The 15,558-nt window shown below is 36.7% G+C and overlaps 1 protein-coding gene across 2 annotated transcripts; it reads right to left on the bottom strand.

The window, feature by feature from the left end:
- Positions 1–11,925: 11,925 nt before the first annotated feature.
- Positions 11,926–14,071, bottom strand: LOC137735699 (dof zinc finger protein DOF3.7). Of its 2 annotated transcripts, none has more exons than XM_088696491.1 (2): positions 13,994–14,071; positions 11,926–13,269 (listed from the first exon to the last, which is right to left on the bottom strand). In XM_088696491.1, the coding sequence occupies exon 2, from the start codon at positions 13,243–13,245 to the stop codon at positions 12,424–12,426; it is 822 nt and encodes a 273-aa protein (XP_088552617.1). In that variant the 5' UTR covers positions 13,246–13,269; positions 13,994–14,071; the 3' UTR covers positions 11,926–12,423. The 2 variants fall into 2 exon arrangements, with proteins under 2 accessions (XP_088552617.1, XP_068331246.2); XM_068475145.2 differs by having other exon boundaries at positions 13,895–14,047.
- Positions 14,072–15,558: the final 1,487 nt, after the last annotated feature.

Here is a 15,558-nt window from a genome sequence, read left to right as displayed (position 1 = left end):
TGGTTTCTATTGACAGCCCTAAAGCCTTAAGGTTATGACTAGTATTTTAAAACATTATGTTCATGTTTTTAGACTGGGCTTTAGTTGTTTTTATGTTTTTGTCTCTCCTTGACATACTTAAAAACTAGTGGAGTTTCTTGAGATATAGTGAAATTTGTTGTCTTGTTATAAACTTCTTATTTAAGTGTGATTGTGTAAATCCTAAATTATATTTGATTCTAATTATTCTTCCCTATCATGACTTGTATTCCATGGAGGAGAAGGATTTCTTTTATTCCTTATCACTATAAATAAAGGCACTGCGTAGGGGGGGATAACACATCCTCTACACAACTATACAAACACACCTCTCTCTTTATATTTTTCTGTGCCGCGGGCCCTATCTTCCTGTCAGTTAAATATAGGCAACAACACGTTATCAGCACGCTCATACCGCTACACTTAGGAATCTAACGTGGAAGTTTTTTGCATCAAACTAGTTCATCAATATCACCACGCAATCAAGTTCTTTCAAAATAACGGTTTTTATCTCGATATTTTTGTAACCCTAATAGCATGAACATTCACCATAATGCATGACCCAACTTTACATTTTTCGAATTTTAGATTCTACATAAATTGTGTATGCATTATATCCATAATTGTTGAATTATGTGAATTGATATTGCCATGTATTGCATCATATATCTGTCCATACATTAAACAATATGTTGAAAAAATTATTTGTTTTAGGGTTTTGTTGAAACCCAACCATGTCGCATGGGCCATCCTTTTCCCTGAGATGAGAAACCCAATTCTGGAGCCACAGCTCCAGGCCCAAGCCCTAAACCTGACGCCCAAACAACATTGCATCCCCTGCACCATCTAGTAGATGGCCTGCAGCTATGCCCGGCCACCACAGTTACCTTCCCAGACAACCTGAAGTTGTCACCGACGAGTCTTGACCGAGATTCGTTTGAATCTCATCGGTTTTTCTTTCGAAATCTCGATTTAATTTTCAGGGTTCCTAAAAACAACGTTGAGAGTTTTTACTTTCCGTTCAAAATTTTGGGTTGCCATTAAACCACAACCTTCACCGTGATTTTTTGCACCACAACACGACCACCTGAAGAGGTGGTGTTGGTTTTCTTCTCCTACGAGCTCACTTAGCTCACGCTGGGGTGTCTGGATAAAAAACCCAAGCCCACTTGGGCTTGGCCTGTCTCTCGGCAAGCACCAGCTCTTTGGACTTTGGCCATTCTCTCGGCCTAACACCGACCTGTTGGCTATGGTGTTCCCACCGCACTCGATCACAGTTGCTATGCTGGTGTATCTGTGTCTGTTTTACACACGACTGGCGCCCTTATTTGGGCAATGGCCATTTGGGCTTGCATTTGTAGCCCACGTTTGTGCATATATAATTCTTACTCAAAGCCCGACCTGCGAATGACACCAGTCGAATTGGGCTTTGGTGTCTCTATGTCCCCACCGTAGCAGAACCCAACCCCCGTAGGGCTCTCCGAGTTCCCTGCACCCAACCACACCAAATCCTAGCTCGTAACTAGTGATTTGGTGCACCTGGCTTTTGACGCACTCGATCGCACCGCCCAGGAACACATACAGTGTAAAGCAGCGGATCTGTACCTATTTGTCTTGGGCTTATAGCCCAGCCAACCTAGCCCAATTTTTGGGCATGGGCCGCACGTTTTAAATTACTCAGCCTACCCATGGGCTTTGGCCCATTATTTTGGGCCTCGAGTTTAAAACTGCCCTATGGGTTATTTTTTCACCCATCATTTAATTTCGGTCCAAAGTCCAAATAATTAATTCAATTATTATCAAGAGCTGAAGATCTATTTGCATATTTTCTTGTTGAATATTTCTGTATATATATTTGTGTTTGTCTGCATGAACATATGAACCTGAAGTTCATAATTATTTTGAAACTTGAAGTTTCTAGAAACATGCCTTGTTTGAAAACCTGAAGTTTTCCTTCCAAACATCATCCATAAAAACCCAAAGTTTTTTTTTTCATGTAAATTTAAAGCAATACATGTTCATTAGAGACTGAATGGTCTACTCCTATGTGAATGGATTGATTTTCTCTCCATTACACTAACCACATCTTGTCCATTTATTTTGTGATAGGAACATGTCAAATTTGAACAAACTCGACTTCACCACTTTTGAGGTTTCTAAAAGAAACTACCTCATGTGGGTCCAAGATGTGAAGCTCCACCTCACTGTAAAGAATTTGCGTCCCAACATTGAAGATGAGATGGACAACCCGGTTGGCTAAGATGAAAAAGCCACTCCTATGATCTTCATTCGAAGTCACATTCATGATGCACCACAAACCAAGTACCTTGCTGAGAAAGATCCACGAGCACTTTGGGTCACTTTGGCTAATCGCTTTGATCACCAAAAGGACATCTTCTTGCCTGAAGCAAGATATGACTGGCAACATTTGCACTTCCAAGACTTTAAGTATGTGAATGAATATAATTTTGAAGTTTTTCGAATCTGATCACTTCTCAAGTTTTGTAACGAGACCTTCACCGAAGAAGATCTCTTAGAGAAGACTTATTCGACCTTCTCTGCTACTAATATTGTCATGCAGCAACAATATAGGGCTAAGAAGTTTACTAAGTTTTTAGATTTGATCTCTGTTTTACTTCTCACTGAAAAGCAAAACTAGTAGTTAATGAAAAATCATCAAGCTTGACCGATTGAGATGATTTTTGTTCCTGAAGCACATTATAGCACAAACCAACACCCAAAACACCAATATAGGCATATAGGGGTAGCTATAAGCCACCCCGTCAAGGTCAACAGAGCCAAGGCCCACCTAAGGGAGGAAACCAAGCCCAGAAGCACCTTAACCTCCTTCTCAAGGCCCCAAACTTCAAGAATAAGGGCAAAGCACTAGAAACCATGGATGCGGACATGTGTTATTGATGTGGTTCAAAGAACCATTGGTGCCGTGTTTGCTGACCTCCCCAGAAGGTTGTAGCTGAATATCATTCTCGTCGTAAGAAGTTAGAATCAAACTTTGTGCAAGTGGAAGAACCAGAAAGTACAAAGATGGAGGTTTCTGACTTTCAGGAGGATACTAACCCTATAGAATATTAGAATCTTAGACATAAACTATTTTGAGTTGAATTTAGAACCTTAGGGGGGAATTCCACCTACTGGCCGAATCCCTCATTGTTTTTGGTTTAATTTTGAACAATTTCCTTTATGTTTGGATTATTTGTTAGTGATTTATTTTTTGGATATTAAGTTTTTATTAATTACCATCCTTGAATACTTAAATTATTTTGAATGGATATTTGTTTTTAGAACTTTTATGCATGTGATCGATTCAAATTAATTTTTATTTCTAGGTATGACTAATGGGCAAATTAATTGTCTGGCATATAGTGCAACCATGTACACTGTTTTGCATGATCGCATTTATTTCACTAACTTCATACCTAAGAATGCACATCTAACAACCCTCACAGGCCCATCTAATTTGATTGAAGGATACGATAAGGCATGTATAATGTTGTCTAATGGTACAATCTTGACCATTGATAAAGAACTTAATTCTCCACATTCGAGAAGAACATTGTTGAGTTTCAAGAATATTAGAGATAATAATTACCACGCTGAAACCTATGTAGAAAACAAAGTTGAATTTCTATGCATCATTTTCTATGAATATGGCCAGAAACATATTCTAGAGAAGATGGAGCGTATCCCGAGTGGCTTGTATATTACGACCATACACCCTATAGAAAGCTACTATGTGGCCGACCCTACCTCTGGGATCGCACACGAAATTACACTTTGGCATGATCGTTTCGGACATCTTGGACGAACAGCGATGCACCGTATCCTCAAATCATCACATGAGCATCCATTAACTCGAAGTTTATGTTCAATTCAAGGAATCGCATGTCAAACTTGCTTTATGGGAAAGCTTATCATTAAGTCTTCTTATGACAAGATTCGTTCAAATCCTCCTATTTTTCTACAAAGGATTCAAGGGAACATTTGTGGATTCACCCTCCATGCGGACCATTTAGACATTTTATGGTTTTGGTTGACGTTTACACATGTTGGTCACACGTGTGCTTGTTGTCCACAAAAAACGCTGTATTCTCCAAACTGTTGGCTCAAGTTATTAAGCACAGGGCTCACCAGCCTGATTATTCGATCAAATCTATTCGATTGGATAATACTGGAGAATTCACATTTAAAACTTTTGATGACTATAACATGTCAATTGGGGTTGAAGTTGAACATCCAGTACCCTATGTTCACACCTATAACGGCCTGGTAGAGGCATTCATTAAGCGCTTACCAATGATTGCTTGGTCGTGGTTATACATACCAAGCTCCTAATCATTGCTTGGGGCCATACAATATTACACGCAACCATGTTGGTTCGCCTGAGGCCTGTTGTGACCCAACCATATAACGCATTTCAGTTGATTACCGGATACGAACCTAATATATCACATCAGTGTGTTTTTTATTGTGCGGTCTATGTGCCGATTTTGCCTCCCTTACATACAAAAATAGGGCCTTAGCGAAAGATGTGAATCTATGTCGGATATGATTTCTTCAATCATTCGTTACTTAGAACCTTTGACAACCGATCTGTTTACCGCTCGTTTTGCGAATTGTCACTTCAGTCTTTCCGTCATTAGGGGGAGATAAAAACATCAACGTTCTTTAAAGAATGATGCGAATTATCGTGGATGACTCCGACTTTGTCTCATTTAAATCCCTGCACCGCTCCGTCTGAGACTGAAGTGCATCACATATTGGATTTTCAGAGCATAGCTCAGAGCATGCCATATGCTTTCATCGATCTAGCATGAGTGACAAGATCAAATATTTTAGCTGCGAATGTGCCTGCAAAGATGGATGTACCAAATGTATGACGGACTTCCCTCCTGGAAGCTTGGGACGCCACTTTGGTCGATCCACGTATATTAGCGGCTAGCCAATCATTTGCCTCTACACACAAGTGTGGTAGACCACTTGGTTCAAATGATTCACACCATCGGAAGAGGAAACCCATGGCACAAGCCCCTGAAGAGCCTACCGTGAATCCGACTGTCGCCTATTCATTCTATCCAACTCATGAGGAAATTCTAGATTATGGAAGCGCTCTTCAAGAGACGAATCAATTTCCCGAAAATTGTGAAATTTCGATCCACTATGTTAGCTTGGATGATGTTGAGTGTAGAAATGAGATGATCATCGACGATGCATTAGCATATGCAGTAGCTACTAAGATCATGTTGAGTAATTACATTGAACCCCATTCCATTGATGAATGTCGACGTAAAAATGATTGACCAAACTGGAAATAAGTAATCCAAGTCAAACTCGACTCGCTTGCGAAACAAGTGTTTGGACCTATAACTCATACTCCTCCACATGTGAAGCCCGTTGGCTACAAATAGGTTTTCGTTTGGAAGCGTAATGAGAAGAGTGAAATTATGCATTACAAAGCTCGTCTTCTTGCGCAAGGTTTCTCATAATGCCTTGGGATTGACTATGACAAAACGTATTCACCCGTTATGGATGTGATTACTTTTCGCTACCTTATCAGTTTGGTAGTTTCCGAAAAACTAAGTATGCAGCTGATGGACGTAGTAACTGCATATCTCTATGGGGATCTTAATACAGAAATCTATATGAAAGTTCCTGAAGGACTTACATTAATGGATCAAATGTTTCCAAACCCCGGAACATGCTCTCAATTCGACCGAGGAGTTCACTCTACGGTTTAAAGCAATCTAGAAGAATATGGTATAACCGTCAGAGTGAGTATTTGACTAGTCAAGGATAAGTGAACATCGAACTATGCCCTTGTGTGTTTATTAAGAAGTCACATTCCGATTTGTGATTATTGCAGTATATGTTGATGACATGAATCTCTTGGAACTTCTGAAGAGCTCACGAGAATTACCGTACATCTGAAGTCAGAATTTGAGATGAAAGATCTAAGAAAAACTCAATACTGTTTTGGTCTCGAGATAGAGCACCATTCAGATGGAATCTTAGTACATCAACTGAAGTACACGCAGAAGGTCTTGCGCCACTTTAACGAGGATAAAGCGAAGCCTTCGAGTACTCATATGGTCATTCAGTTGCTATATGCAAAACGAGATCCGCTTCGTTCGAATGAGGATAACGAAGAGATTTTGGAGCCTGAAATTCTTTATCTAAGTGCAATAGGTGCTTTATTGTACTTAGCTCAAATCACTAGACCCGAAATCTCCTTTGTTGTTAATCTTTTGGAAATATGCAGTAATGCACCAACATGTAGACACTGGACTGGTGTTAAAGACATATTTCGCTACCTTAAGGGTACCACAGATTTGGACTTATTCTATCCTTACGGATCCTCGAGTGATGACGCACACACCTTATCTCGGGTTGATTCTCGCCTTATTGGTTATGCCAACGCATGATACTTATCTGATTCGCACAAAGCACGTTCTTAAACGGGTTATGTCTTTACCGTTGGAGGCACCGTAATCTCTTGGAGGTTAACTAAAAAGACCTTAATTACCACTTCGTCTAACCATGTTGAAATTCTCACCCTACACAAAGCACCTTGGGAATGCTTTTGGCTAAGAGCAGTTGTGGGCCATATTCGAAGCTCATGCGATCTTTACCCCGTCATTGATGTCCCGACAACGATCTATGATGATAAAGCAGCATGCATCGAATAACCCAAGAAGGGTTACATCAAAGGAGACAACACTAAGCACATTGCGCTGAAGTTCTTCTTCTCACATCAACAACAAAAGCATCAGAAGATTGAAGTCACACAAATCCGTTCACAAGACAATTTGGTTGACCTTTTCACCAAATCACTACCGAATACGACGTTTCAGAAGCTTGTTCAAGGAATTGGTATGCGTAAACTTTCTGAATTGTAACATTGTTAGTTCTCTTTGGAATTGTGTCAAACTCAGGGGAAGTATCCTAAAGTATACTTGCTTGATCTTAATGTACTATTTTTCCCTATGATTAAGAGCATTTTTCCCTTTGAGTTTTTGCTACCTAATGTGGTTTTGACGAGGCACCCACCTTGGGTTGGTCATATCCTTGATAATGTCCCGTAGACGTTTTATTTGACTTTGCATTACTCACACATTTTTCCTTAGACTATGGATTTTGTCCCTACTCGGGTTTTTACCATGGCCTTAGGGTTTTTTTTGTGGCACTTAGTTCCTTCTGCAAGTTCCTACCTTATTATATAGACTAGCGTGTTCCAATCAGTGCAGACGAGTCAACTTCCTCAACTACTACATGATGCTAAATCTACTTGAGTATTTACACATTGAAGGGGGAGTGTTATAAACATTTTATTTAAGTGTGATTGTGTAAATCCTATATTATATTTGATTCTAGTTATTCTTCCTTATTAGGACTTGTATTCCTTGGAGGAGAAGGATTTCTTCTCTTCCTTATTACTATAAATAAAGGCACTCCGTAGAGGGAATAACACATCCTCTACACAATCCTACAAACACATCTCTTTCTTTATATTTTCTCTATGTCACCGGCCCCCTCTCCTTATCAGTTAAATATAGGCCACAACATGTCTCTATATAAAGCTCCTTAATTATTCGAATTAATATGCCTAAAAAACCCAACAGGTGTTCCATTTGAAACTGATAACATTTAGTTAATCCACGTCCAATTAATCCAAGGTAAATTAGATTTTGAATTTTCCAGTGTAATCAAATCCGACTTGGTATATCTGATTACCATGAGATTTGATCCGATTTAATAACAATAAAAATTATACAAGTACGCAAATCTTTCATCAAATATAATCCAATGAGCAATGACACATTTTAATTGATCCAAATGTCAAATAGAATTTGTACTTTGGAATATTTCATTCATTAGTGGGGCAATATTACAATCATATGAAGAATATATATGATCTCAAAAGAAGGGTATTTGCAAGCAAAGATTTGAAAATACCAAATATTAATCGTAAATGTTACAAATATCTGAAGGAGAAGGAACATCCACAAAACTCAATGCACGCAAAATCATGTGAGAGATAAAAACTCTCAAAACAATTAATTGTGGGATAAAAACCTCGTTCTACTAACTAGACACTATAGAAAAAGACATCGCAACTCCAAATAACCTGATAAACCTAAAATATCGATTAATATAGAATCCAAGAAACTCAAACAGTGCACCTCTACTATAATGGTATAGACGACCTCACAAGACCAAACTTGCATATAGTGAGACCAAACGCGCCTGAAGCGAGATTACAAATCACACAGACAGAGTTCCTCTTGAGTTTCTGTAACTATTGCAAACACAAACTAAAGTCGACAAGATCCACTATTCTGTTCCACCTCCACAACAACCTTGCACTAATCACTGGTCGCCATCGACAAGTTCACCACTATACGAGAGATCGACAACAATCTGTTGGATTTATTCCTATGTAAATCAACCTTAAATGGTCTACAATATATAATAGGAATGTAATATTGGAGATTAATGGCGAAATTGTGATTTGATTTCCTAAAAATATCAATCTTATATTAGGTGTCTTGTAATACAAGTAAGATTGATGGAATCCTTGATTTTAAATGATTATGATACCTAACTAATAGGCTAAAAAGGTGGGATTTGGGATTCCTTTATGGACGGAACCTTAATACCTTAGCTAGTATAAATACTAAGGTCCCTGCAAACCCTAGATACACAACAAACGCTTCCCATAAAGTAGTTGTATCCAGCTAGGTGCTTTGTAGAAGACTTTGGTGTTGCCGCATCCCTCATCTTCTCCGTTTGATCTCCAATGTCTATCGCTTCATGATCAGGTCAGCTAACTCCTTCATTTGTGTTTTAATTATATAACCACATAAAGTTTACACAATCTTGCACTAATCAAAAGGTGAATCCACCACAAATTTGACAAGTTAAGAATGCCTAACAATAGATCCAGTCAAGGAAGACATATCCACCATTGAGCCAAACCAGATGAGATAAATCCAATGAAAATAAACAAATAGAACTTGTCAAGGCAGGAAAACGACTAGGACAATTAAGCAATTGTGTAAAAGTTCCAAGGAAGCCCCCAATGGTTGCAAGGAATGGATTGTCTTGGTGATTAGGGTCTTCTACTTGAACCTACTACGCCCTAGGTTTAGCCTCCCCGCTATCCTAGTATAAATTAAAGTATAATATCGCTTGTATAAATTTTATTTTATTATAAATTGAACATAGTTTTATCATTTGACTTAAATTATTCATAATTTGCTCAAATTTATATGTCTATATGGAAGAAGGTAAAAAAGTGAAATTCATCATACATGGTAATCAAACTTAAAATCTCTCACAAAATCGTAGTACTAAGTGAAAACTAGAAGTTAATTACCTAGCGAAATTTCTAGGTCAATTATTATTCATACCAAAATTTCCTAGCACGTAGTGAGTGCAGCTAGGTTGGGCTCCCTAGAGGCTATAGCCATTATCATTGTTACTTACGACACCTCCATTTAGATAAGCCAGTGGACACTTAAAAGAATGGAGAGTAGAGGAGACCAGTGAGGGTTAGATGCCTTAAACATTAAATAGGTCATTTGCTAGGGTGAGTGGGATTGACTTTAGTTATCGTTTTAGAGTCTTAAGGTGGTGAACCTTCTTTCTCTGCTTATTAGTCTACAAATCAAGTATTGTTAGCCGCATCATATGTAACTGCACTAACAATATTTACCTAAAAAAGAATTAAACCCTAACAGGTTAGCATACGAAAACTCCAAATTAAGATGTGAAAATGTATGGACTGAGAGTTGGTGGAGAAAATGGTTTATCGACACGCTTTCCCTGGAACCCACTAAACCAAAGGGAATGTTTGAGAGGTCCCATTTTACGTACCCTAAAATCAAAATTTAGAAGAGAGGAGGGGTGCCCTTTGTGGAGATTTCCCTTTGATTTTATCAATGTTTTTTATAGAAAGGCATGCAAGTTATGATGATCTTTCGTGGAAGGCGTCTTCTAAAACTGATCAGCGGCCGGCCGTGTGTTTCAACAAATTGATTAGGTTTGCTTTCGGTTGAGGCAGGTACTTAATTAAAATTGTGAATCTTTGTAGTTTATTGCTTATTAGTTTGGTGGTGGTGTGTGAATTGTGTCTAAGAAACCCTAAAGTAAGAACATAAAATACTGGGTAAAAGAAGGTGTATTGGGTCTACCACCACTAGTACTAGTGCCCAGATCGGTTCTAATACATTAATAATTGAAATGGATCTCATTAGTGAGTCTGGTTGTTAATAGAATAAGTATTCATATAACAATTAAATTTAGGGTTTATATCACAAATGGTCTCTGAAATTGACCCACACTATCAAAATAGTTCTTGAAATTGAAAATCGATCAATGTAGTCCCTAAAAATAGGTGTCACGAATTATTGTGATCTTTCTGACATAATTTTGTCAAAAATTCTGTTATGTGCCGATATGACACATAAATGGGGCACACAAGTTGTAAGAGTTTTTATCACAAATGGTCACTGAAATTGATCCAAACGATCAAGATGGTCCTTGAAATTGAATATCAATTAACGTAGCCCCTGAAAATAGGTGTCGCAAATCAATGTGGTCATGCTATCACAATTATGTCAAAAATTCTGTTACGTGCTGATGGGGGTTTAATAATTAATTAAAAAAGTTGTAAAAACACCTTTTTGCACCTTGAGATTATCTCAAGGTAGAGCTTACCATTCTCCGTGTCACCAAGATCACCTGGGGAGCACCCAACAAGCTCTCCAAAATTAAAGTTGTTAAGTTGTCAATCGCCCAAATGTTGATGATGGAGTGACAAAAGTCATCACCAATCCAAGCCGTCACCAAACGTGGTCTCAATCTTGGTCAATTTGATGAAGGGTGATTGAGGGGTGTAAAGATGGGCGTCTTGAAAATTTGTTTTTAGAGAAGAGATGGTGAAGGCTACATTGATAGAGGTAGAGGAGTATGGGTTGGGATCGGTGGTGATTGCGGGGCTGAGTTTCTTGGTTGACAACTTTTTTAATTAATTGTTAAATTATTAGACCTATTTCTAATTTATTTTTTATTTAGTTGGACTTCTGGGTCCATTGTACCACATCAGTACATAATAAATTTTTTGACAAAATTACGATGGAAGGACCACATTGAATTGAGACATCTATTTTAGGACTATATTGATTAATTTTTAATTTCAGGAATCATTTGTGATTAAAAAAAAAAGAAAAAAAACCCGTGAGACCTATTTATGTGCCACATGAGCACGTAATAGAATTAAAAAAAAAATTGTAATGGAATGACCACATTGATTTGCGATATCTATTTTCAGGGACGACATTGATTGATTTTAAATTTTAGGGACAATCTTGATGACACAAGTCAATTTTAAAGACCATTTATGATATAAACCCTTAATTTTATTTAAAGGTAAAATTAAAGGTAGGCCTTCATCATTTTAGGTGCCCAATTTGTTCTCTAACGAAATGCTATCATAGCTGGAAGAATCTCAGTTGTGTATAGATAAGACGTCAACCCTAACCTCATACCTGCCTTATTCTTGTCTGCCTTATTCTGGTCTCACGAGATAGACCAATCCATTTAAAGCATAGTATATATGTTTAAGAAATAATATTGATTAATATACATTCATGTCGGCATTGTTAGGTAACAAACAACCTTAAATAAATTTTTATAGAAAGATTTTAGTGCATAATACTAATGAGTAATATTACGTGACAAAAATAACTTTAAACAAATATTTATAGAGAGAGAGCTTAGTAAACTATTCAGCATTATTATGTAACAAAAATTATTTCGAATAAGTAGTTATAAGAGAGAGAAAAGAGTTGAGTAAATTATGCAGCATTATCACTTAACAAAATCAACTTCAAACAAATATTAAGAGAGAGAAGTTTTAATTCAATCTAGTTCATAGACAAAAAGGGAAAGCGCAACTGCGCAACTGATACACTAGTACATTAACTAGATCAACAAGTCTATAAAATAATACAACAAGTGCATGCATGTCCTGGACTTGATAGAAGAATGCATGAATGCATGTCACGTTTCCAAGAGCCTTACATTCATTTGTTCTTCTATATCCCCTACTCGATATCAAGTACTGGATTTACAAAACCCTCTTGTAGAAAGCCAATCCAAAATAAGAAAAGAGTGGAATACATAAATACATACATACATACATATATATATATTAACAAATTAGAAACCACATTTTATCCTATCTGTTAGTTCTGAACAACTTCAAATAAGTAACCCAACTTTTAAAGGGCAAAAAAAATAAAAAAGGAAGAAACTAAAAGTGAACATACACTTTCTTTCTTGTCTTTTTTTTCTCCCTCATCCGATCCTTCACTTATTTAATCATCACCACGAGCCTCCACCTAATAAACCATTCCAATACCCTGTTGGGTTCCCTTGCCCCTTGTTCTGATGACGATCAAGTACTTCATGATGACCTGCAGTGCTTGAAATCTGTTTCAAGTGATGATCCCCAAATGGAAACAATATCCTTCCACCATTAACATTCTCATGATCATCCCCTCCATACCTATTTCCAAGCCCATCAACACAAAAACCAAGGCTTGTTGGTTTGAATTCTTGCAGCAAGAACCCTGCTGATGATGGTGGACAGAGTACCGTATTTGAATGATGATCAGGCATATTCTGGGTTGGCATGAATGAATTCACACCTCTAGAAGCAATGCCAGTCCTAAGAAGCTCCATAGCTGAAAGATTAGGAGCTGATGAGGAATTGGTACTATTGTTGTTTTCCATTGTAGTACCATGGTAATGTGCATCTATAGAATCAAAGGCCAGGTTAAGATCTTGGCCTTCATGGGTAACCCTAGGGTTTTGGTGAGAGGATGAAAAGTGTGAAAGGGTTGTTGGTGGGTTAAGATCAGGAATAGTAATCTTTGACGATACTGAAGCCGATGAGGATGTGGATTTCTTGTTCTTCCTTGAACCTCCTCCAACTGGGACATTTCTGAGAGTTCCACCTTCAGTCCAATACCTTCTGCATGTCTTGCAAAAGTACCTTGGTTGAGTGAGGCTGTAGTTGTTGTAGTAACAAAACTTGGTGTTGATTGAACTGCACCTTGGACAATTCAATTGCTCTTGAGGTCTTACCCTTTTCTCCAACACTGACCTTGTGCATCCATTGGATCCCATCTCATGATCTTCCATGGGCTTGTCAAGTTCTCCACTTCCCTAATTATAATTAATTGACAGCCTCCCAATATTAAGAGAGTGAAATCAAAATTAAGAGCCCTAATTCATTTTAATGAAAATTAAGCAAAACAAACAATATATCCTACAGATGCACACGGATCTAGAAATCTAAATAAACAAAGGAGATAGATCATCATGACAAGTAGCTGCCTATCTACCTCAGCTTTTTTAGTACTTAATTGGGGGAGAATCATATTGAAAAAATAAATAAAAATTAAAGACAAAAACTACAAATAATAGGAACAAGTAATGCCTTTTTCAATCCCTTTATCAGTTATCACATGTGAAGGAAGAAAAAAGTTGAGCTTTCATGTATAAAGAACAAAATAACCTTTTATTTTTGGATAAAAGAGATCCATGTATCATGAAACTTTCAGTTGCCTTGATGAACATCATCTCATATAGCTAGAAGTATGAAATAACCTTTTATCTTTGGATTAAAGATATCCAAATACCCCACACAGTAATTATACATATGTTTTAAACACTTTGGAGCTTGATCTATCTTTCTAACCAAGATTCATAAAATTTGGCTCATAGAACTAATACACATTAAAGAAAGGAAAAAAGAATACATGAGAAGAAAAATTATAAATCCCCCCACCTGCAGCCACTGAGCAGTATCCATGAATTCAGAAGAGAAAAGGAAAGAAAGGAAGCTGATGACTTCACAGAGAGAGAGAGAGAGGGAGAAAGTGTTCACCTTCTTTGTCTGCAGCTGCTCTAAGCGGAACAAAGAATGTTTTAGGTTGTCTTTTAGATTTTGTGTGCGCTTATTGCTTTATGCATTGGCTTACTTTATGATTGATGATGAAAGGAAAAATAAAGAAATGTCTTTATTTTGACTATAACCCCAAAAATGTCACTGCATTAGTGCTGTTAATTGTATTATTTTATGTGAGATTTTTGTCTGTTTTTGCTTAGAAAATTCATTTTTATTCATCTTTTGTGGAATCATTAGTGTATGTGGTGATGGTGGTGGGTGGGTTTCTCTTTATTGACCTCATAATGCGAAAGTCTTGATTCTTGTTCTTCATTGTCACCCTCACTTTTAGATGTTTTCTAAGGACCATACATGAACATGGATTAATGGTTCTTTTCGTTCATCGAAAGTATTGTAATTAAATTTCTTAAAGTATCCTCGGTATGCTCAATTAAACGGGAAATGTTAGAGAAATCAAAATTTTAAACTAAATTTTGTAAATTGTATGACGTGATTGTTGATGATTGAATTATTATTTAAGTGCTGATTAATATGCTTATTTTCTATTGGTGACACATCATATGATTTACAAATTTGGTCTAAAAAATTGGTCTATCAACACATGTGGGTTTCATCTCTATTAGAGAGATAGTTCGTACAAACATAGTATACAAACAGGGTAAGAATAGCATTTTTGTTAAACATAATGTTAGGAGATCAAATTTCTAAACTAAATGATGTGGATGTTGATGATTGAATTATTATTTAAGTGTTGTTAACGTGCCTTATTTCTTATCAGTGACACATCATTTAATTTAAAATTTTAGTTTAAAAATTTAATCCCTTAACACTATATATATATATATCTGTGTGTGTGAAGATTTTAGTCATACAGTCCGGAGGAATAATTACCTACCATGAATGCAGTACTAGTAATTTAGATGATTGAGTCGAGTCTTCTCAACCTTTTTCTAAAGTGTGTGTATATATCTATATAATTTACCGAGATTGAGCTACTTTAATTATCCTTCTCAAAAACAACAAAGTAAAAAATTTTCTTCTTTTTTAACAAAGTATCTTCAAAGATTGGCTCATGTTGAGGTACTTTAATTTAGCATATTCATATTTTTCAGCAGTACTATTGTTTTTCTCGTTTCTTTTTGGTATGTCATAAAGATATATAGACTAATTTGATAGAAGTATGGGACGAGTTTAAGGGCAATATCATATTATTAGAACCCTAATTGATTAATGATATTAGTAATTAGTTCAAGGAAACCTATTATATATATACGGAATTGTTATTAGCACTCCAAAAATCTCATTTTACACTCCAAACTTTTTATATTAAGAAAGAAAAATACACTAGTGAGGAGTGTAGAATGAGATTTCGGAGTGCCAATAACACTTCCCTATATATATATATATATATGTATGCATGTATGTATATACGTATGTATGGATCTGATGGAGGCTTGGACCAATCCATATTTTCATTACATAGACAATTTTTTTTTTTTTAGTACAACGATGTATTTTATACTAAGAGAGGGGGGAGTTCGTTT

This window comes from Pyrus communis, chromosome 7 (assembly GCF_041283825.1).
Source record: "Pyrus communis isolate YQ-2024b chromosome 7, ASM4128382v1, whole genome shotgun sequence".
Classification (NCBI taxonomy): domain Eukaryota; kingdom Viridiplantae; phylum Streptophyta; class Magnoliopsida; order Rosales; family Rosaceae; genus Pyrus; species Pyrus communis.
Note: the sequence above shows the minus strand (reverse complement) of the source record. Positions and strands in the feature narration are given on the sequence as shown.

Bases quoted from the DNA above. Each gene is read 5' to 3' on its own strand.
- LOC137735699 (XM_068475145.2), bottom strand. From the start codon at position 13,918: ATGGATACTGCTCAGTGGCTGCAG. The intron at 13,270-13,894 runs GTGGGGGGATTT...AATTATAATTAG, and splicing joins ATACTGCTCAGTGGCTGCAG to GGAAGTGGAGAACTTGACAA.